At 42.6% G+C, this 22,644-nt stretch overlaps 2 protein-coding genes across 4 annotated transcripts in view; one reads left to right on the forward strand and one right to left on the reverse strand.

Moving 5' to 3' along the window:
* Positions 1–11,165, forward strand: part of SON (SON DNA and RNA binding protein) — a 31,770-nt gene extending 20,605 nt beyond the window's left edge. The window contains exons 7-12 of one of the 3 annotated variants that reach the window (XM_054577969.1): positions 1,842–1,952; positions 3,057–3,173; positions 7,238–7,385; positions 9,316–9,387; positions 9,492–9,607; positions 10,111–11,165. In XM_054577969.1, the coding sequence (XP_054433944.1) occupies positions 1,842–1,952; positions 3,057–3,173; positions 7,238–7,385; positions 9,316–9,387; positions 9,492–9,607; positions 10,111–10,269 (723 nt within the window). In that variant the 3' untranslated portion in view covers positions 10,270–11,165. Of the gene's footprint in view, positions 1–1,841; positions 1,953–3,056; positions 3,174–3,623; positions 3,743–7,237; positions 7,386–9,315; positions 9,388–9,491; positions 9,608–10,057 lie in introns of those variants that run through there. The other 2 variants (XM_054577979.1, XM_054577990.1) reach the window with 2 other exon arrangements.
* Positions 9,121–22,339, reverse strand: DONSON (DNA replication fork stabilization factor DONSON). The gene is made up of 11 exons (XM_054578037.1): positions 22,031–22,339; positions 21,512–21,592; positions 20,454–20,657; positions 19,344–19,522; positions 18,625–18,803; positions 17,866–17,944; positions 17,650–17,754; positions 16,969–17,167; positions 12,574–12,786; positions 11,953–12,098; positions 9,121–9,522 (listed from the first exon to the last, which is right to left on the reverse strand). The coding sequence occupies exons 1-10, from the start codon at positions 22,337–22,339 to the stop codon at positions 11,961–11,963; spliced, it is 1,686 nt and encodes a 561-aa protein (XP_054434012.1). The 3' UTR covers positions 9,121–9,522; positions 11,953–11,960.
* Between the last annotated feature and the right edge of the window lie 305 nt (positions 22,340–22,644).

Here is a 22,644-nt window from a genome sequence, read left to right on the forward strand (position 1 = left end):
GTATTTCTGGCAAGGTGAATGAACAGTACTTGAGATACATTTGGTGTGCCTTTAAGAATTACATCAGTAACCCTACCTGAGAGTTTTAGGAAACATCTAAGGTAGGCCAAAGGCACGTAGATTCCAACTGGGCAGTCCCATCAGTGGGAATTATAACAGAAATGAAAAGTCAACATATAAAAAGTTCTGTTTTTTTAAGATGGGAAGGTGGAGGGAGTTGGGGGGAGACATCAATTTGTTGTTCCATATATTTGAGCATTCATTGGTTGATTCTTGTATGAGCCCTAATTGGGGATTGAACCTGCAACCTTGGTGCTCTAACCAACTGAGCTACTTGGCCAAGGTCATAAAAACATTTTTTATGTTTTTGTTAGTGTGTTAGTCTGACTTTCTTATAGGCCCAGAAATATTCTAATTATTGTGGATAATTTATTAAGACAACTAAGAAATTAACATCTTTATGAAATCTATGAATAGTTGAATAAACAATACAGAATGAATTCAGTTTAGTTTTGCTTTCCTTTTAAGAAGATATATATGAGAATCTGTACTTCGTAAGAAGAATTCTAATAAAATAATAGGTGATTCAGCAAGAGAACTAGAAATGATTTAAGTGATTAAGGGGTTCTAAAGTTAAAGTTAGAATTGTTCTCATAGTCATGCACCCTTCTCTACTATATAGGTCTTGCTTTGAAAAGAAGTCTTTTATACACAATATACAGTCAAATGACAGGTAGGCTTTACATAGCTCCTTAAATAAATCCTTAGCTGTTAACTTACTTTACCTTCATACCCATGCAGTACTTACTCATCATTGTTTGTATATAAATATAGGAAAACTTTCCCATGTCAGATGAGCATTTTCCAAAAATGGATTTTCTTGGTGAAATAACTAGAAAATATTAATGGGTTATGTTGTGTTAGAAGAAAAAGAAGTATTAAGAATTGGTGAGTTGATACAAATCAACCTGAACTCTTAATGTTAGAAGAAAAAAAACATCAGGAACTCACTCGATGGGCTTTCCTTCTGTGGCTGAGAGCCCCCCCACAGACCCGACAAATTGGGAGTTTGCTCTAAAGATTACCTTGAAGAATTTTCCTGGACGGTATGAAACATTTTTAAAAGTTCAATCATTAAGTTACCGGCCTAGCGTGAGGTTTTTACAGGTAGAGCGTGGAACTTTGAAAAGGAGGATGTGAGACTTTTCAAACATATCTTACTTCCTGTGTTTTAATTTACGTACTTCCACAGAACTATTTTAACTGGTCATAAGTGTACATAACCTGAATACAAAAGACTCAGTTTATTTGCATAGTGAATATATTCTTTGATGCCATTAAGTTCTTAAGACCAAGCTCGACGAAAAGCCCCGAGGTGGAAAGACCCGCAGAGGAGCACAGGCGACCTCACCCGAGAGGGGTTTCGGCGTGCGCGTTGCCTCTGAAGGCTGTGCTAATAGAGTGAACTGAAAACTGCTGGGTGTAAGGTCCATGCTTCAGAACTAGTGAAAAAATTCTCCATTTACTGCAAAAGACTTTTGTTACTGAAGACTGGAGATTTTTAAAGTTTTCTTGGTATTTTCTGTGATTGCAATTTGATAAGAGTAGAAAATAAATCAGTCAGGTTTTGTTTCCCCTGATAGTTTGTGACTTACCTTGAGCAATCCTTGTCTACTTCCCAAGATTACTTTGCCTTTTTGAGTCTTCTACCTATTTGATAAAATTGTTAATTCATATAAGACTTGTTTTGTTTTTGACATGTAGTAACGAAAGGTATGAGCACTTTTCAGAACTTAGGGGTTCTATTGTAATTTGAGATAATTATCTGTTTTCTTTTGTAGCCTGTGGACATCTCTACAGCAATGAGTGAGCGGGCACTTGCTCAGAAAAGACTCAGTGAAAATGCATTTGACCTTGAAGCCATGAGCATGTTAAATCGAGCTCAGGAACGGGTATGTAACAGTTTTAATGTCTATAAGTGAGATTTTTCACTGACTAGATGGTTGTGACATAAGGAAAACCTGTGGCATGCTGTTGAAATGTAGTTTCTTATCTTGAAAATCTGAGGGGGAAAATCGTTTATTTCAGTTAGCTTATTTTAAATGAAAGTGATTTGGGCCTGGTCTTCCATTTGGTAAATGTTTATGGGGAACTATGTGACAGGCTCTGTTTCTTGAGAAAAGAAAAGAAAAAAATTCCTGCCCTCATCGAGTTTGTAGTCTGGTGTGTGAAAGTAGCTAGTTGCTCATAATAAATCAGTGGACGCAGGGAACATTCCGAGTTCCTGCTCTCCAGGGGAGGCACTGAGGTAGAACGCGGTTAAGTCATGCCCAGGGTCACAGAGCCAGTAAGGGAGGGAACTGGGATTCAAACCCATCAGTCTGGGTCCTGAGTCACATGATTTTAATAATGGACAGCTTTTCCATTCTCTGCTGCCTTTCTGTGGCGGATCTATCTAGAAGCAACACATTTATACAGATAAGAAATACGTTGCCTGATGCTATCAGGTGTTCGGTAAATACACAGTAAATGAATGACAACTGAGTATTTAACTGCCACGATAAATGATGAATAACATAGTGTATGATTTTTAAAGAAAGCCATTTTATGTGAACAATTTACTGTCTTTCTCTTGAGGCATATATCGAATTTTTTGGGTTTATAATACTTCAAAGAAAGTAATTAAAAACTCAGGGTGTCCTGACATCTATTGGGGCGGCAGGGCTTCTTTGCCGTATGTGCTCTTTTCTCTGTTGCCATGTATCCGGGTGCTGACTGAAGCAATGAGTGTGGTAGCCGTGCCTTTTAGTTGTTAGAGAGATGTCCCAAGTCATGCCATTAATTGGATTCATTGAATGTTGTGAAATTACTTCTTTGAAATGTTTAGGAAAAATAAATAAAATCAGTATATGGTCTTAAAATTGAATACTTAAGCCTGTTATTCAGCCTTTTTAGGAACTAAATCATTTCATTTAAAATTAAATTGTTAGTACCAGGGGCATTTTAGTGGGATAGGTGATTTTACTTAGTGACTCGAGTCGTCTTCTCTTCTTCAGATCGATGCCTGGGCTCAGCTCAACTCAATCCCTGGCCAGTTCACAGGAAGCACGGGAGTGCAGGTCCTGACCCAGGAGCAGCTGGCCAACACTGGCGCCCAGGCCTGGATTAAAAAGGTACACGACATAATGCACATACGAAAGCGTTGAGTTAAATTGCACCAAGAGGCCAGTGACCCTAACCGAGTTCCTGAGTAAACCTGCTGTGTGTGTGCACCCAGGACGGGGCACCGAAGGTGGACGCAAGTCACGCGACAGTGGCCAATGCGTAACTAAGGCTCAGGAGCCACTCGGTTTATATCCTGAGGTTATTTCTATTGCTGTTACCGGTCTTTTGGGGGGTGGTCTTTTTAAACTGTTTTGAATGCTCACAATGTGTCTCAGGTGCTGTTCAGAATATTCCACAGTTCCTGTTGGACTTCTAATCTTATGATTTCGAAGCAGTGGTTCTCAAATTTTTTCTCATCCTGGGATACTTTATTACAGGTTTATTTTTGGTGGAGCCCGCCCTCTACCACCCTGATTTTCCATTCCTCTACTCCTGTGCCCTTCTTTCCCCTTCCTTAGTGCCTGCACCCTCCTGTGAGCTCCCCCATCCCTATGCCTCGCCCCCCTTGTGATCTTCAGGCTCAGGTCCCTGTGGTTGTCAGCTGTTGGTTATAGCAAGTAGTCGGGAGGCCCCAGTATTAGCGCTGCATGTGATGAATTTGCTGTGGGACTGGAAGGCTGGGGGAGGAGGGCTGGAGCGCGGGGTGGGCATTGCTCACGGGGGAAGGGTGGGCTGGGGATGGAGAGTACTCTCTGTGGACCACCATTTAGGCCCTGGTGGCCTTTGGTGGTCCACAGGCTCAATTTGAGAACCACTGATCCTCATGGAAAAAAACAGGATATATGAGACCTAAATTCAAGGGAGAGGACCGGCGCTTCGTGCTGTGAAGATGTAGGTGCTCCTGGTTTCAGATTCCTGCAGTGAGACCTGTGAACTCCACCTACGGCTACCTCATGGTTGGGGGAGTCTTAGGTGGTTGAGAAGGGCTTTCTGGAGAAATGCGACCTGGTGAAGGGACGCGGCGTGTTCGCATGGGTGGTGGCGACGTTTCCGGCGTGCAGGCAGCGTAGCGGTGCTGTGACTGGGAGGCCGCGTGGCCGAGAGGGTGGGAAGGTTTCTTCATCCCACCCTACTCCTGACTCCTTTTGTGGCCGTAGGCGAGGAATGATGTGGAATTGAGTCTCCTCGTGTCACATGAAGACATGTCCTCATTCCTGCCAATCAGGGTGGTAACCAGCAGTGTGATGAGTGCCAGGGAATGAGTTAATTTCCGAAAAAATGAGATTTTGGTTGCTTGGACCTTTTAATCTCATAAAATTTATTTTACAATTTATTTTACTTTTGAAAGCATTACCTCTGGTGATTCTCTTACTGACAAATTAATGTAAAACACATTCTTTTCCTGCCATTTGGGGGGGAAATCTGTACTAATATGTGTATATTGAATATATAGATATATTAAAAAATTACAACTTATGTAGATTGCTAGGGGGTTGATACTGGAAAGAAGACAAGAATTCAGAGTATTTTTTAAGTTTGACTTAATTTTGGACTAATAGTATTTCAGATATGAAAGTGATTCATGTAGTATTTGAAAAATGGCTCTCATCTCATTGGGAAGAATTATAAATGTACATCTATTTCTTTAACAGTTTTGATTCTTTAATGCTTTTTAATCTGGAAGCTTGAGTACTCAGTATTTCAGGAAGTGAGACTTGAAACTTCCATGGGGTTTAGGTACATAATAATTAGTCGTGTACATTACTAACTAGTTAGAGGCTTTTGAATGCAATTCCATTGCAAAATTTTATTCTAAATTTGTATACAAAGAGGTTCTGATCTATAATGTTTCTAAACATACTTCTAAACATGTTAACGTAAAAAAATGAATCTTTTACATATTTTAATTGGTTCCCTGTAAGCTTTCCCTTAATTTTTAAAAAACTTGAAATTTTATAGGCAGTTGACAGACTTTTAGATAAGTTGTCATTTTAGATAAATTATGATGAGATAAAGGTGTGTTCATCCAAACAGATTTTTAAGTAATTAAGAAAGAATGCTTTCAGGAAAACTTTCTTTGTTACTTGAAGAATACTTGCTGCTAATATCAAGGATGGGACATTTTACTTATAAAAATGAGGTAGAACATGTGAAAAAGTTATTAGGCAACAGAAAATTTAACTTTTATCTTCACTGTCAAATATCAAAAAACTGTACCTGTTGTGTTTAGAAAAAATTTTCAAATGATCATTTGACTTTTTTTTTGCCTTGCTATATAGCCCAGTATCCTAGACCTTCTTTATATGTTAAAAGCTGCTTGGAATAGCAACAGTCCCTTTTTTTAGTTTATTGCAGTATATTCTTAGATGAAGGAGGTTTTTTTTTTTTTTTTTTTTTTTGCCAGTAAAACATTTTAAAATGGTTATTGATTGAAAGAACCTTTACCTTTTTATTTTTTATTTTTTTTTGAATGGAATGATTTGGACATGACCTGATGAGAGTATTGTTTGCTACCATAGTCCCTAGATTTAATCGGCGTTTTCGTGAACTGTGTACACACTCTGGGGTAAAGAAACATACTACAGAATGGAAACCTGGGTTATTTGGGGATTTGTATATACTCTGCACAGTTGCCCTTTTTTTTAGGAGTGTTTCCTGGAAAAGAGGGGCGGATGAACCTGGAAGTAAGTAAAAGTCGTTCTAGGTGTGTAGCGACAAGGCAGTTGGTCCCCAAGCGTCAGCTAACTTTTCTCTCAGTACATCAACACTGCATGGCCTGCCCCACATAAGGAACTGAACCAGGGGTATGTTTTTACCTCCACGGCTGCCTCATTCCATCAGAGCACTTGGTTGAACTTAATGTCTAGTCACATAGCTCATTGGCATGTTTTCTCCCTTAGCATATAATTTACAAGCTGGGGGAAAATAACGTACAGTTTTACCATTGTGAAAAAAGTAAAAAAATTTGGTATTATCAGTACAGAAAAATGATTAATGCAAACTTTTTCCAGATTTACCAAAATTTACCCACTCTGTTGATAAGTTAATGACTTCTCTGTATTTGCCAGAGAACGTAGACCTAATTTTAATCACAAGGGGCGCTAAACAACTTGGAGATGTTACATTGTAACACCTTTCAGTGGCCATGGACTTCAGCAGAGTCTGTTGTGAGCATACGGGCGCCCTCCGGGCATCGCATGTCTCTTCCCAAGAGAAGAACGTTGACCAGTGACCATGCTAATGTATATACTTGTGAACCTTATGACATTAAGTGCTTGGCTGCTTTGATGGAAATTATGGTTCAGTGGGTTGGATACAAGAGAGATGACTGTTCACAGAATAACCTGTGAACTTTCACCCCTCTGTATGGAAACTTGTTTCAGGGCCAAATCCTTGTAGCTGTCTTCTTGCCCCGGTCAGTGCCAGCCCTACTATTCACAACACTGCTGCTACCGAGGCCTAGGTATGTAAACGTTTAAGGAGTTTTTTAAAAGTCTTTTAACATCAAGCTAGGTTTTAAAGGAATTCAAATTCACTTTGGTAAAATTACAGGGTATTTTATGTGATTGTCTTCCATTTCTTACCGTGTAAATTGATTTTAAAGAGCTATCTTTTTTGCCTCATAGGGATTTTCTCAGTGAAATACTTATACTTGCTTTACGGTAGAATGGGGAAGAAAACTTTGGGTGATAACAGTATCCTTCGTCAGTGTCCAAACTATTTCTAAATGATTTCTGGGTTTTATTTATTAACTAGGTACTCCTGGGACAATTAATGACTGTTTTAACATTGCCTTCTTTTTATTTTGCAAGCTAAGAAGAGATACCAGTGAACCTAAATAGTGGACGAAAACAGGAGTGTTCTAATGTATTTTTTTGGAGGGGGCACAAGGGCCACTGTTTTAAAACTGCCTTTTTTTTTTTTTTTTTTTTTTTTGCGTTATTTGACTTTCCAAATACTATTATGTTAATGTGGAGACAATTAGAACATACACACTACAGTATGTATAAGTATTTGAATTTAATTGCTATAACAGATCTAGAAATAAGATTTTTTAAAAAAAGTTACACTGAGTTTATAGTCTAATTCTAACTGTAAAATGGGGACATTTTACCTTTCTTTCTTTGGATAGGATCAGTTCCTAAGAGCAGCCCCGGTAACTGGAGGAATGGGAGCCGTTCTAATGAGAAAAATGGGCTGGAGAGAAGGAGAAGGATTAGGAAAAAACAAAGAAGGAAATAAGGAACCTATCCTAGTTGATTTTAAGACCGACCGAAAAGGTAACACTTTTTTGGGGAACTGTTTATTCTACCTCCTTTAACATGCAGAAGTGTCCAACCTTTTGGTATCTCTGGTTCACGCATTAAATACACAAACAGTAACGAAAGCTGATGAGCAAAAAGAAGGTTTTGGTAAATGAAAGAGTTTGTGTTGGGCCACAGGCAGACACCCCAGATAGAGTGTCAGCCCTGCGTGCGTTCTCTCGAGGTCTGCAGTCTGAGTTGGAGGCGCTTCGCTCTGTAGCTCTTGGTTAGTGGGGGGGCAGAGCCTAATAACCTGTTTTCAGCAGCTCATATAAATATAGATGGACACAAATGAAAATAATGAGCTTCAAAAAGTCAACCTTCGTTATGTCACTTGTTAAATATTACAGAACTGCCTATATCTATGATTTAAAATCTATTTAGAAAGTGGCCGTTTTGTTTTCTCTTAACAGGAAATATATTCTTTATTTCTGCAGGTTTTTTTTTTTCCTTGACAAAAAAATTTTATCCCATGTGTTCTCTTTATTGTTGGAGAGCTGCTTGTCACCACATTACAGACCCTCTTCCAGCTCAGTGATCGAGTCCTTTGGGCTGGGGAGCAGGCCAGCTGCCCTTAGTGTTACCTCTTCCTAGGGCCCCAAGTTCAGGGCACCTGGGACCTTTATTTTTGCTTAATATTTGCCTCTGTCCTTACATACCTGGGGTCTTGTGTAGCCTGTATGTAGTTACTAAGCATTAAAGGTGCACTTGGAGTAACATAGATAACAGCCCGCTTGTATCTTTTAAAAATAATTTTTTCCCTTAGGATAATGTCCTAAGTATAATCACATGGGAATACCAGCTCAGTGTGATGAGTGAAGCTTGTTTAAGCCTGCATTTTAAAACTGGAATTTATTTTCCTTATCTTTGTAATCACAGAGATAATTGCATAACTTATTCTGTCTTAATGACTGTAGAAACTGAATAGCTCTGACGAAACTTTTTCTAAAATTTGTTTTGCATCAGAATTTCTACATCGTCCTCCATATAGAATACCATATTGGCGGTTTATTTCAAATCGGAGGGAATATATTGTGATGATACTCAAAAATATTCTGGGCATAACAGAATCATCTTAATGATATAACATTAATTCAAACGAGATTATATTAGAAAAGAACATTACACTAATTATGTCTCATTGATATTTTATTGCTTGTACACACTGAATAGATTCTGTGTGTCATAAGAAGGTGATTTATGGAGAGAAAACACCTGTTGGATGCATTGCACGATTGAGGGAGCAGTCTCTGGAATTGAAACATGGGCTGAGTTTGGGAAAGCATACTAGCCGAATGAGATATTGGGGAAACATTGATTTTTAGGTAGTAACATAGCTAAACCATTTTGGAAAGGGAGGTTATGCAGTGATGGTGTGGTTGTCTTTTGAGAACATCTCACATGTCGGTAAGTCAGGACGGGCTTCCATTTACCCATAGAGACAGCGATTCTCACTTGTGGGTGTGACCTAAAATTCCCACCTTTTGAGGAATATACTACTAAATTGAACGTTTTTAAAGGAATGGGCAGCCCTTAGAAATCACTTGCAATAAGTAGCCACTACTTTTTAAACTTCAAAAGAAACATCTGGAGTTGTTAATTATGGCACTTAATTAATATATGTATTCATGCAGTAAATGCTTTTGTTTTTTGAACACTTTATTTTTATGTCATTTCCAGAAGTATCAAGGTATATGAATATATAGATTGACATGTTGAAACAGCAAAATAGAAGTCCGGATGATGAATAGAGAAGAAACAAGGGTGGGGGGGGGATGTGTTGAGTGTTAAGATTTTAGGGCATGGGGTGTGGTTCCTACATAAGAAATGGTGGTTTTGTTGTACTACATTGTAGTTGATGGTGATCTTGGAAATACATTTAGTGAAAGTTTACTTCTTTTTAAAGGTCTTGTGGCTGTAGGGGAGAGAGCGCAGAAGAGGTCCGGGAACTTCTCTGCAGCGATGAAAGACCTGTCAGGTGAGGGGTCCTGCACTTCTGCTTGCCTGCCAGCACCTTGAATTCATCATGTGTCGCCACGGGCGGCGGAAGTGTAACTACTGACTGGTTCTTGTTCTCTGCAGGCAAACACCCTGTGTCTGCCCTGATGGAGATCTGCAATAAGAGAAGGTGGCAGCCACCTGAATTCCTTTTGGTCCACGACAGTGGCCCTGATCATCGCAAGCATTTTCTCTTTAGGGTAAATATGAATTTCTGCATTAATTGTATACATTTATTTAATTGGATGAGTTTAATGTTAGAGGGTTAGGGATAAGTAAATGATCAGAGGATGGATGTAGTTTGTGGGTTGGGAGTGGTGGGGTTTTTAGAAACACTGAAGTATGCTTTTTAATATGACCCTTTAAAATTCTATTTTAAAAATGTTGAAGGGGGACGATGTGGGCAAAATCTTGTGGACATGGGGAACTGAGTGGTCTTACCAGGTTTTTTTTAAAAATTTGGAGCCCTGCTTTTAATTTGCAGTCCCTTTTCCCAAATGATTTGCTTTTTCTGGGTTGCGATTAATTAGACTTGTTACATAGTATGGGTTTTAGATTTTAAATTATTTTTCTAGCATTTAGTGAAAAAATAAAAAGCTAATAGATATTAAAGTTTGATGCTGTTCTTATTGTATGTTTTTCTTGAATAGGTATTGAGAAATGGAAGCCCTTACCAGCCCAATTGTATGTTTTTCTTGAATAGGTATTGATAAATGGAAGCGCTTACCAGCCCAGCTTTGCCAGCCCTAATAAGAAGCATGCTAAAGCCACAGCAGCTACTGTGGTTCTTCAAGCAATGGGCCTTTTACCAAAGGACCTCATGGCTAATGCCACTTGCTTCAGGAGTGCCTCACGTAGATAGATTGAGGTTTTATATTAATCACTTCAGATAATTTTACTCTGCATCAAAATGTATTTCCTCTTTAATGTTGTAAATATTTGGCAATTTAAACATTGTGTAAAAAGCAATCTGTACAAACATCTCCAGGCTTTGATTTTTGTACCATGGAAATTGTATTTAACCATACAGGGTTTTGGTATGTTTATATTGTTTACCTTAGTGATGTATTTGTTTAAGTGGCTAACATCCAAACAATTGTTTGAAGGCATCCGTAATCTGTGTGGAATGTTAAATTACGCTTTTATACTGTATTTTGTACTATGATGTAACTCCCCTTCCTCTGGCTAGGCTGCTGTAACACTTGCCTGTAATCAGTGAAGGGCTGTGCACCTTGTACTAGTTCACAATGGGTTCTGCTGGACAGATACTGGGGCCAGTGTTATTGAGGTGATAAGCAAGATCTGTTCCACAGGGCTAAAGCCACCGTCTCCCCTTAAAATTTTGTAGAAGTTATAAAAACAAAGTGGTATGTTGTGTGATAATCAGCACTAAGTCCTGCGTTCCTGTAAAAGCCACTTGGGCCGTGAGAAGGGAGTCAAAATGAAGTCCGCTAGAATTCTACTGCAGAGGCCAAGTACATGTAGTATGGCATTGAGTTGTGACATAGTTTTCTTTTGATGTGCATTTTGAATTTCAGCTACACCTAGATAGACGTAAAATGATAATTAAAATGCTGTAACCAACTTATCTAATAAAATTGGCACCCAGCCACTATTTTGTTGACTATGAGAAAGTTTAAGTTTACGTTGATTTTTAGGGTCTGATAGAGTATTTCATGTGTATTACAGTGGTATTCATATGCTATGTCTCTATTTTCAAAAGCTCAAGGCCCAAAATATAAACTTCTCTGGAACAAATGTGGTGTTTTGTTTTCTGCATTATGAAGTGAACACATATGTCTTCACTAAATACTGTTGTTTCTTTACCCAATGCTTTTGATTTCTAAGCATTTTTATTTAAGAAAATGAACTATACACACACAAATACCTAAAAGAACATTAAATACTACTTTGCCATGACAGCTGGGCATAGTTTACAACTCAACACTATTCTATAAGGAATACAAAATAGCCTTACCTGAATGAACATGCAGTAAAAAATAAAACATATGTGAAAGTAGAGGGATTATAAATCTGAAAAAAAGCAACCAAGCCAGAGTCGTCAACAACCAGCTCGGTAAACACTCTACATTTCATTTGGTGTCTCCCTTTACACATTAGCGCCTGCTCACGATCCTAGGTCCACTGTTAAATACAGTTTTGCCCAGATGCTAAGAATTCAATGATACTAAGTTCTCCATTTCCCATTTGAAAGGAAACACTGACATGGATTCAGTTTTCTAGTCGGTTCATAATTGGGCCATAGGGATCTTGAGTTCTCATTCAAGTTACCCGAGGTTTTTAAAAACAGCTTTCATATCTGAACACCTAATCAAAACCAGCAAAAACAATGATTTAAAACCTTCACTCCTACTCCTTAGTGCATGAAATACATGTTCATGTAAAAGCTTAATGTTTGTAAACATTTGAGTACTGTACGTTCCTTTTAACTTCCAAAGTGAAGTTTAAAAGCCAAAGGTACAAGAATCTTGAATTTCCTTGCCAGAAAGAAGGCTTTTCCTCACAGATTCCTTTTAAGGCTTACTTTGGTGTTCAGGATCTCCAACTGTAAGTGTAGTCACTCATTTCCACATTCCGCAAGGCTGACTTCCCCAGGGTTGGCGTCTGACTGAGTTGGTCCAGAGTCTTAGGGTGCAACCCGCAGTGAGCGAGCTCCTTGTGGACAGTCCCCTGTGGGAATGTGGACGCAAGTCAGTAAAGAGCACACCAGTCCCTTTCAAGTTTCAAATAATCACCTCAGGGACGCGGACACTAGTGCCTTGTTCCTAGTCACCCATGGAAGTGGACTGAGAATATTTGCGCTCAGTGACAACTCCCCAATAAAAACCTAGGCATGTCCCAAATGAAAGGCCGTGTGGTTAAACACACACACCAATTTATAACAAAGGAATCACATGCTATGAAGTTCTGCATCTAAGACAAAATAACTTGCCCTTTTTGGAAGTTTAGTTGCTTGTGAACAGCAGCCTGAATTCATAAAATTTACCTCACAGGAACACTTTAGTAATTTTAACTGAAAGTAAGTACAGCTTAGGAACTTGAAACAAAGTTTGGCTCATCATAAATCCCTCCCTCCATCCCTCCCTCCATCCCTTGGAGGACCCTGGCTGGAGCCAGGACAGTCCCTTTGCCACTGCCTACATACCTTCTCCGGCACTTTATCCGCGGGAGGGCAGATGTTAAACACGGCAGTGGGCTCGTGTGTGCACAGCCCTGCAGAAAACGAGCCGCTCTGCGAGGCCCGGAGGAGCATGGTCACGGCGTGGAGAGCGTGCGGCATGACAGGGCCTGAGATCTCCAGGCTAAACTGATCTTTGTACCCAGAAACAGCTTGTGTCTTCACGTTTACACTTCGCGCCTTCCAACACATTTAAGGAAAAAGGAAATTATATAGTCATCTCCCAAGTTTTTGTCCCGAGCTAACAATGTGTTCGCATCCTGTCCTCCAGTTCATGAGATTGTCAGTTTTAAGTTCACTCTAGAAAATACAATTTTTTTTTCACATGGTAGTCAATGATTCACTAATACACTTGTAATACAAAATACTGAGAAAACAAAAAATTGATTCTAATGCTATTAGCGTTCAGTATGTATGTTGTATTTATACATAATTTTTTACAGATACACACAGCACAGATACACAGGCACACCTTGGATGCTGTGGGTTTGGTCCCAGGCCACCGCAATAGAGCAAGCTGTAATCTTTTTGCTGGTGGAGGGTGTCTTGCCTTCAATTTGTAAAAAATGCAAAACCTAGAAAGTGCAATAAAATGAGATATGCCTGTACAGTTATTCATTTATCCATGTTCCAGTTTTTGAGATCTACAATTTAACATTTGTGGCTCTGTTCCCTCTTTGGTTAAGAAATGAGACAAAAATAGAATAAGCAACTTATGGCCAAAAAAGGAGATTAACACCAAAATGCTTTTGTTGCCAATTATAATTAATACAAAATTATTTTTACACTATTCATACATTTTCATGTAACTCCTTTGCTATAACTTCACATCAAAGAATTAACTGGGAGAAAAGGAAAAACAAAATATGCGCCAGGTAAAAATTCTAGGAGTTATGAAAACCAAATTTCAAGAATTTATTCTATCAAGAAAGGTAAAGACTTTTTAAGAAGCCAGGTTACTTCTGGTCAAGCCGGCAGAGTAGAGGGCCGTGCTCACCTCCTCCCTCCACCGCATCAGAATGACAGCTGGGCTTCAGAAGCACGGTCCCTCCAGAGCTGCCTGACACCCAGCAGAACGGAGGTCCCACAGCTAGGGAATCAAAGCAGCAGCCACAGCGACTGGCAGGAGAGGTGGAGCTGAACAGGCAGGTCCCACACCCATGTGTGGCGGATACAAACTGGGAGGCTCATCTCCAATGCAGAGATGCCCCCTGCAGAGCAAGCCCCCCCCTCCCACGCCCGCCCCCGCCCCGGGTTCCAGGGCTGAAAGAAGTCCCTATCACTTCTGGCTGTGAAATGCAGTGGGAACTGTGCCTGAGTGGGACAGGGGCTGGGGGCTGCTGCAGTCCCAGGTGTTGCCCTTAAAGGGCCGGCACATAGGTTTACTGGCTCACGGCCTCACTTGCCCTGAGGTCTAGCGCTGCAGTGGCAGCTTGAAACGCAGCCGGGACATGCGGGGAGGAACTGAACAGGTCCAGCTCAGGTACGGCTTCTGGGCGAGGGCTGGAGGGGCAGCTGTCTCTCAGACAGAAGTGCTGGTGGAAGCCACTGTTCCTTTGCTGGCCCCACAGAGCCTGTAGGCGCAGGCGGGCACCAGGTCTGAGTCCCATCAACCTGGCTCACAAGGTTCACCCTGCCCTGGTGATTCCTGAGACCTGCCCCACCCAGGCTGCTTCCAGCAGCTTTTCCATACAAATGGCCTGTCTCAGTTATCACTGCGAACTTTTCCAAAAATTTCTCAAGAGATTCACAAATCTCAAGCAAGCAGTACTTGGCCAGCCTTGATTTGTAGCCTGGCCTTTCCGCAGCGCCTCCAAGCCCAGTACTAGAGGCAGCTGCCCACAGGTCACTGTGTGACTCACACCAGGTGGGCCTGGGCAGGGCGCAGGCAGCGGCTGGCCTTGGCTTGCACCAGGGTCCCTCCCAAGAGACCCCAGAACCAATGCACCAACCGTGTGGCCAGCTGCAGACCACACCAGGGCACCACCTGAGCACCTCTGGGAACACCGTACCCAAGAGCAGACTGGGCGGCCACCGGGGCCCCGCCGTTCTCCATGGGGTTGGCCTTGCACAGCGGCGCCTCTGCTGGGGTCAGGGCCATCCCTCCCTGCCCACCAGCCTACAGGGTGGCCCCCTATTTACATGCCGGCAGCAGTCAAGGCCCAGTCACAACAGGGTGGTGCGCACACCAGGCGGGCTGGGAAGGGGGCCCCTGGTGCACCCAGCTCCTGCAACTTAGGGAGACTGGGCCACTGGGACCCACGAGACTCCTGTTCCATGGGCAACTCTACTAAGCTCAGGAGATGTAGCAGCTCTACCTAAAACGCAGAAACACACACAGGGTGACTGCCAAAAAGAGGAGACAAAGGAACACAGCCCAAATGAAAAAACAACAAAACTCCAGAAAAAGAGCTAAAAATGGAGACAGGCCATCTATGGATTATAAGAAAGATAAATGAACTAGTCAAAAATGAAGGATACAATGACTGAAATTAAAATACATTAAGGGGAATTAACAGATTAAATGAAGCAGAGGATCCAATCAACAATTTGGAAGATAAAAAATGAGAACATACCCAATCAGAACAGTAAAAAAAGAGAGAGGGAATAAAAACAAATGAGCATAGTTTAAAGAGCCTCTGGGACAATTTCAAGTGTATCAACATTCAAATCATAGGGGCACCAGAAGGAAGAGAGTAAGGAATTGAAAACCTATTTGAAATATGATGGAAAACTTCCCTAACCTGGTGAAGGAAACAGACATGCAAGTCCAGGAAGCACAGAGAGTCCCAAACAAGATGAACCCAAAGAGGCCCACACCAAGACACATCATAATTAAAATGCCAAAGGTAAAAATAAAGGGAGAATCTTTAAAGCTGCAAGAGAAAAGCAGAGAGTTACCTACAAAGGATTTCCCATAAGACGGTCAGCTGATTTCTCAACACAAATTTTGTAGGCAATAAGGGACTGCCAAAAATATTCAAAGTGATGAAGAGCAAGGACCTACAACCCAGATTACTCTACCCAGCAAAGCTATCATTCAAAATTGAAGGGCAGGTAAAGAACTTCCCAGACAAGTAAAGCTAAAGGAGTTCATCATTACCAAACCAGTATTAAAAGAAATGTTAAAGATCTTCTTTAAGAAGAAAAATTTAAAAATATGAATAAAATGGCAATAACTATACCTATCAAAAATGACTTTAAATGTAAATAAACGGATTAAATACTCCAATTGAAAGACACAGGGAGCTGAATGGATAAGAATTCAAATCCACCCTGGCTGGAGTGGCTCAGTGGATTGAGCACCGGCCTGAGAACCAAAGGGTCACCTGTTTGATTCCGTCACGGCACATGCTTGGGTTGCCAGCCAGGTCCCCAGTGGGGGGCGCATGAGAGGCAAACACACATTGATGTTTCTCTTTCTCCTTCCCTTCCCCTGTGCCTAAAAATAAGCCTTAAAAATAAAAATTCAAGATCCTTACATATGCTGCCTACAAGAGACACTTCAGATCAAGACACACACACACACACACAGACTGATATTGAAGGGATGGAAAAAGATACTTCACGCAAGTGGAAATTAAAAAGAGCTGGGGTAGTAATACTCGTATCAGGCAAAACAGACTTTAAAACAAAAGCTGTAACAAGAGACAAAGAAGGACCCAGCAATTCCACTTCTAAGTATTTATTGAAAGAAACACAAAACACTAATTCAGAAAGGCACGTGCATCTCTGAGATCACTGCAGCATTAAAAAGAGCCAAGATATCAAAGTAACCTAAGCGCCCGTCGAAAGATGAATGGATACACATGTGGTGCGGTGCATGTATACAATGGAATTATTCAGCCATTAGAAAGAGTGCAATCCTGCCATTTGCAAGAACACGGACGGACCTAGAAGGTATTATGCTCAGTGAAATCAGACAGATAAATACCATCTGATTTAACTTATATGTGGCATCTAAAAAACCCCCACAAAACCCCAAAATAAAGAAACAAAACAGAACCAAACTCACAGATACAGAAAACAAACTGTTGGCTGCCAGATGGGAGAGGGGTTAGAGGACAGGTCAAAGTGGGGAAGGGATTAGGAAGTGCAAACTGCCAGCTGTAAAGTCATGGGGATGTAAAGTACACCACAGGGGACCCAGTCAATAATACTGTATGTCTAGATGGGTATTAGACTTACTGGGGTGATCGCTCCCTGGGATATGCATACATGTCTAATTACTATGCTTTACACCTGAAACTATATAACATTGTATGTCAACCTCAATTGAAAAATACAAAGTTATTTTTAAAAAAGGAGCTGGGCTATGAGGGTCAGTGTAGAATTTCTTCCTTTTCTTTCTCCCTTTATTACCTTAAGCATTTGCATTGTGGCACCTCGGAAAGCGATCGGTGATAAGAGGGTTGGTGGAAGTCCTGCCTGTGGACCTGAGGCAGCAATTAAACTCTTACAGTTCATCAGAAAGTTCAGCAACATGAAGGTGTTTGCTCCCTTCACCAACACGACAGACTCTGGCCTGTGATCCATCTGTACTTCATGCTTCTCTTTACGCCTGAAGACGAGAATCAAGGAAACTGCAAACGTGAAGCCCTGCTGACGGGGGAGGCAGTTATCTTGATTCTCAGTCAGCTCGGCCTCTTTTCCCCATTCCAGACTGGAAATGCTCTGGCTACTCAGTTTCACTGCAACTGTAAGACATCTGTTTAAATCAAAATGACTTCTCTTTAATCTGATAATTTGCTAGAAACTGACATCTAACACAACTTTCTTACCTAGTCAAAAATATGCCCTGTTCCCCTTGCAAATGTAACCAAAATAAAATTTTTTAACTTTTTAAAATATAGCTTCATAACTCTCCATAGTTCATTGGTACTTAGGGATTAGTTATTTAGTGTTATGAGGGAGAGTTAGTTTGAATTATGATTTTAAGATAAATTAAGATTACGGTCAAATAAAACTGCCAATGAAAATTACACACCTCACTACCTTCATTCAATAAAAATCAATTCTACTTAACAGCAAATGAAAGGATACAACTTGATAGAGAGTATGTCTGGTTTTTTAATTTTATCTTGTACACCCATCTCTTCCAGCCAGGAAAAACTTTCTTCTTCATCCTCATCACTGATTGCTTGTTCCCTAAAAAATTACTATAGTTAGAGTTCCCATTCCATAAAGCTGTGTGCTCTACAAAACTATGCATTGCGATGATTAAGTCACTGGGTGATAGAGGTTATTTTAAGCACATACTCCCCGTGTCCCAAGCTCGTTCCAGATGCTTTCTTCTCATCGCCATTTTCTTTTATTAAAGGCAGAGAAAATTCAATACCTACATGAGAAAAGAAAAAGGTAACTGAATTTTCTTCACTATAATTTAAAAGAAAGTAACAGATATATGCTACTTTTAGAGTATGAGATTTGAAAATGTGAGTCTTTACACTAGATGAATTAAGGCAGTAGCTTTCCAGCTTTAACTTTTTATTTTTCAATTACAGTTTACAGTCAATATTATTTTGTATTAGCAGCCCACAACGCACCCATACACACCCCTTTCTCCTTGATGTTCAGGAAATAACACTGCCTTCCCACTACATGTGGTATTTTCATAAAGCAGATTCTAATCTATTTCATTTTTTAAATAACTGCTGATTGAACCCACTAAATAGATCTTATGACCCATTCACAGGCTGACTCAGCTTGGAAATTATCATTAAAAAGGGGTAGGTAATTCTATTATAAAGGAATTTCTAGAGGAGTATATTCAGACAAGGACCTTCCGACCCAGTATGTGTTTAGAGGTCAGTAAAGGGAACCCCACTAACTTAAAAGCTATGTATAAAAAATGGCTTAAATAATTATTAAAACAAGAATCACAAAGGCATAAAATATTTCTTAAAATAATATAGGTAAAACTAGGACAAGACAATTCAACTGATAAAAGGTATTTTCAGCTTTCAAGAACAGTGTTTGGGTGTAGTGTGGCATTCTCACTGTACCCTAAAGCTTTACCTTCAGTTTTCATAGCTTCTCTTACGCCTCTGGTTGTAGGAGACATGAGAGCCGTGATTACATCATTCCCTGCTAACCCGGCTGCACGGAAGAGGATAGTAAACTGGTAGGTGCAAACGTAGAAATAGGGGCAAAGTTTTGTTTTCAGGAGATTATATAGAGAAGTGAAGCTCACGGACCTATGAAGCAAAAACATTTCTTCAGGTAATTAAACATTTAACTCCACAGCTAAAATTCAATATTGTAAAATTCAGTTTGATACTCATTCCGACACAAGTCAAATATAATAGCTAATGCCTTTAATTTTTACCATTACATACAATTCGGCTTTTGAAGAACTAAAACTGGTCATGTGACCACCAATAATTTCTAAATACTCAAATAGTGTTCACTACTTAAACACTAACCATTTTTTCTTTAATAAAATTTAATTGATAACTTGTCGATAAATTTCTTTGAGCAGCCTCTGCAGAGAATATTATAGAATTGTTTATGTACATTTATCAAACACTTAAATACTTTTTACAGTTGCATAAAGAGTGAATAGGAGCTGAAAAGTAAATAATTTAAATGTTGGTTATTAACAGTTTCAATAGTCTTTCAGAAGGACATGGAGATCCTTCTACCAGTAAACATTTCCACATCATAAATAAATAAGAAGAGAATACTGCCAAAATGAAAATTCACCACTGGGTTGCACAAACTTTTAGAACTCTTACCAGTCACTCATTAAAATGTGTTGCAGGGCTTCATCATTTGACCAAGGGCTTGTCTTTCCCGACATTTTCCTGTCGGCTCCAATGCGAGGGAACAGCGGCAGCCAGGGGAAGGCGGGGTGCAGCCAATAGATAAGGCTCTGCTGGAAAGCACAGCGAAGCTCCGTGGAAAGTTTGGGATCCTGAAATCCAGAAACATTGGGCAGGGTTCTCCCCATTAGAAGCATAAAGTTTCATTAAAAAGACACTGAATACACCAAACACTTATCTTTACCGTTTCCTACAGGAAAGTGTTAGTAAGTGTTAGAGGGTCTAAGATGCAGTTTATTTTTCACTGGGAAGACCGTTCTTGCCAGCAATTCCAGCCTGTCAGACCAGGCACCAGGAGGAGCACTTACAGATGGGAACACTCTCCTGCTCCAGCCGCCCTGGAGAACAGCGACCGTCTGTTCCATCAGGAGGGCGGGGTGCACACAGGAGGGCGGGGTGCATGCGCCTGTGTGTGGCTAACACGGCATTCGCCCCTCTTCCCCTCACAACACCGTTTGAAAAGTGGCCAGTAAACACTGGTAATTCGAATACCAAATCATCCCGATTGATTTATTGAAAACAATGTACTAATGTCTCTTTTAGGTAATCCCTTTTAACCTAGTTTGAGTTAATGAGCTGCTTGAAAGTAATGCTATTCTCTAAAAACATTCTAGAACTCATTAACTTTAGTAAATTTACAACAGACATCATTCAGTTAGTAAGCATTAGTGCATTTTAAACAAGAGAGTATTCATTAGATGAGAAAATCGGTAAAATAGCTTTCATTTCTTTCCTTATATTTTCTTTGTCAAAAGACCTTAAAAAAGAATGGTTTAGTTGAAACTATGCCTTCCTACAACACTGACCATTTGTCAGGACGGGTCTCTAAATTTAACAGGCAGGTACTGAATCTGATTAAAAACTATATAAAAGCATCATTTGGGAAATACAAAATACCCAAGTCTCTGTGTCTATAAATGTCAGAAGAAAACTTAATGGAAGGAAACGTTTCTGCTGTTTTGCAGAGGAGCAAGCCTTACACTCTCTCCGCACTTGCACCCACGCGCCTCCCACGAGAGCTACCTGTCCGCTCGGAGGCAGAGCTGCTTCTGCGGCTCTGCAGTGCTGGGCGATGCCCTGCGCCTCCTCCTGGGCTTTGAAGTGATCTGCCCAGGTGAAGGGTTGAGAAGAGGTGAAAAGGAGTCGAGTTTTAATGCTCCAGTCTGCAGGTAACTCTGTACTTTCTGAGGGTGGAGTATCAGATTCGGAGAATGATCTGTGTGAAGTCTTTTAGAAACAAACACAGAAATTAGTAGAGAACCAAGGAACAAACCTTTCACCTACAGATTTTATTAATATACACACGATCATCGAAATGTCAAAACTTTAGAAAAATGTGCAATAAATAACATAAGACACACCATGGAAAGGTCTGGAAAGTGAGCTACCTAAGACGGCTCCCTGCAGTCACCTGCGAAGAGGGAATCCGGGAGGCGCTGGCGGCAACGCCCATTCCACTTTCAGGGGACACAGTTCCGTGCAGGTTAGTTACAAGAGGCCTGTGCTATTCTCATCACCGTGATTAAAGAAATAGAAACTATTACTAATGCTGCTGTCGAAGCAGAAATAAAAAGCCCAGGTATGGAGAAGACACCCTTCGGCCCTGGCTGGTGCGGCTCAGCGGACGGAGCGCCGGCCTGCGACGCTAAGGGCCACCGGTTCAAGCCCCAGTCGGGAACGTGCCTGGGGTGCAGGCCAGGTCCCCGGCGGGGGACGTGCACGAGGGGCAACCACACACGGATGCTTCTCTCCCTCTTCCTCCCTTCCCCTCTCTCTAAAAATAAATAAATAAAATCTTTAAAAAATAAAACCCACCCTTTAAGCCACAAAGACTCTGAAACCAGCGCTAGGCTGCCCCCGCAGGGAACTCAGGAAGGGCTACTGTGAACGCGGTCCACAACATTCTCCACACGTTTTCAGGTGACAGCGCGGAACGCGAAGCACAGGGAAGGGGGGCATTTCCGGCGGAGCCCGCGAGGGGAGCCCGGGCCGGCGGGGGCGCGACCGCTCGCCCGGGCTCCCGGCGGCACGTGTGTCTGTGGTGCGCGGAGGGACATCTCGCGACGCTGAAGAAGTATTACCTGGGTGAATTCGGTAACGGCTGTTCCCTCAGGAAACTGCTCTTCCCGGAGCAAATCATTTTCTTGATCGGAATCTGAAAACTGAGGTTACAGGAGCGACCTCGCTAAGTCCTGCGGCTCGTTCGTTCGCTCGCCCGCTCGCAGCCGCGCCCGGAGACCCTCGCCCCGCCGTGCAAGCGCAGGGCCGCACGCGCCCACATCAACCACCGGCGATGAGCTGCCTCCTGCGAGCGGCTTCGGTAACGGAGGGGCCCCGCTCGCAGGCTTTGCGGGGAGGCCGATGCTGGCACCCGCGGAGCCCCGGGCTGTGGCTGCGGCCTCGCCATCGGCGGGGACACGGCGGCCGCCCGGGGTGGAGAGGGCTGCTCCAGGCTTTCGTCTCCAGCCCTGAGAGGGCGGCTGCCCCGCCCGGGCCCCTCGCGCGGCGCCGCGCCCCGCGCCCGTCTCCCTCCTCGAGCACGACCGCTGCCTCCCCATTCTCTGGCCGCGCAGTTGTCGCCCGCGGGCGCCCACACTCACCGGGCCCGGCGCCTGCTGCGGGCCGCGGGGCGGCACGTCGGGGGTCTCCGCAGCGGCCTGCGGCCGGTTGTCCAGGCGGGCGAAGGGGTTCCTCCCGGCCGGGCCCGGGCCGCCGCCGCCTCTGCCCGCCGCCGCCGGGAAGGGGCGCAGAGGCAGCCCGGCCGCTAGGACGGCGCGGCGGGGTTCCGGCTCGGGTCGCTCCCCGGCGGAGAGGTCAGCGCCGAGGCTCCGGACCCTTTTCCGTCGCAGCCGCAAGGTCTCGGGCGGCTTTTTGAAACTGGGCGAGTAGCCGGGCACCGAAAACGCCATGACGCGCGGCGGCGACAGAGTTGCGGGCACCTCACGGCCGCTTCCCGCGCGCGCCGGCCCCGCCCCCTCCGCGTCCCCGCCTCCGTGGCGCCGCGCCTGCGCCGTAGGCTGCCTGCCAGGCCCCGCCCCGGCTGCGCACGCGCGCGCCGCTCCCCGGCCGCCGCCGGGCGTAGGCTGCTGCCGGGAGTTTGGTCGCTGGCGGGTCCCCGGATGCTAAGGATCCGGGAAGTCGCGAACCAGGGTACCGGTCGGCACTCCTCTGTTGGACAGCAGGGGTATGATGAACGGTGCACGGCGCCTGGATG

The sequence above is a fragment of the Pteronotus mesoamericanus genome, unplaced genomic scaffold (genome assembly GCF_021234165.1).
Source record: "Pteronotus mesoamericanus isolate MK-2021 breed Mesoamerican mustached bat unplaced genomic scaffold, CSHL_Meso_final contig_116, whole genome shotgun sequence".
In the NCBI taxonomy this organism is placed as follows: domain Eukaryota; kingdom Metazoa; phylum Chordata; class Mammalia; order Chiroptera; family Mormoopidae; genus Pteronotus; species Pteronotus mesoamericanus.

Coding starts and splice junctions, on each gene's coding strand:
- DONSON (XM_054578037.1), bottom strand. CDS start 22,339: ATGGCGTTTTCGGTGCCCGGCTACTCGCCCAGTTTCAAAAAGCCGCCC. Junction 17,755..17,865: donor ACGAGCTTGGGACACGGGGA/GTATGTGCTTAA, acceptor GTAATTTTTTAG/GGAACAAGCAATCAGTGATG. Junction 12,099..12,573: donor CGGATAAAGTGCCGGAGAAG/GTATGTAGGCAG, acceptor ACATTCCCACAG/GGGACTGTCCACAAGGAGCT.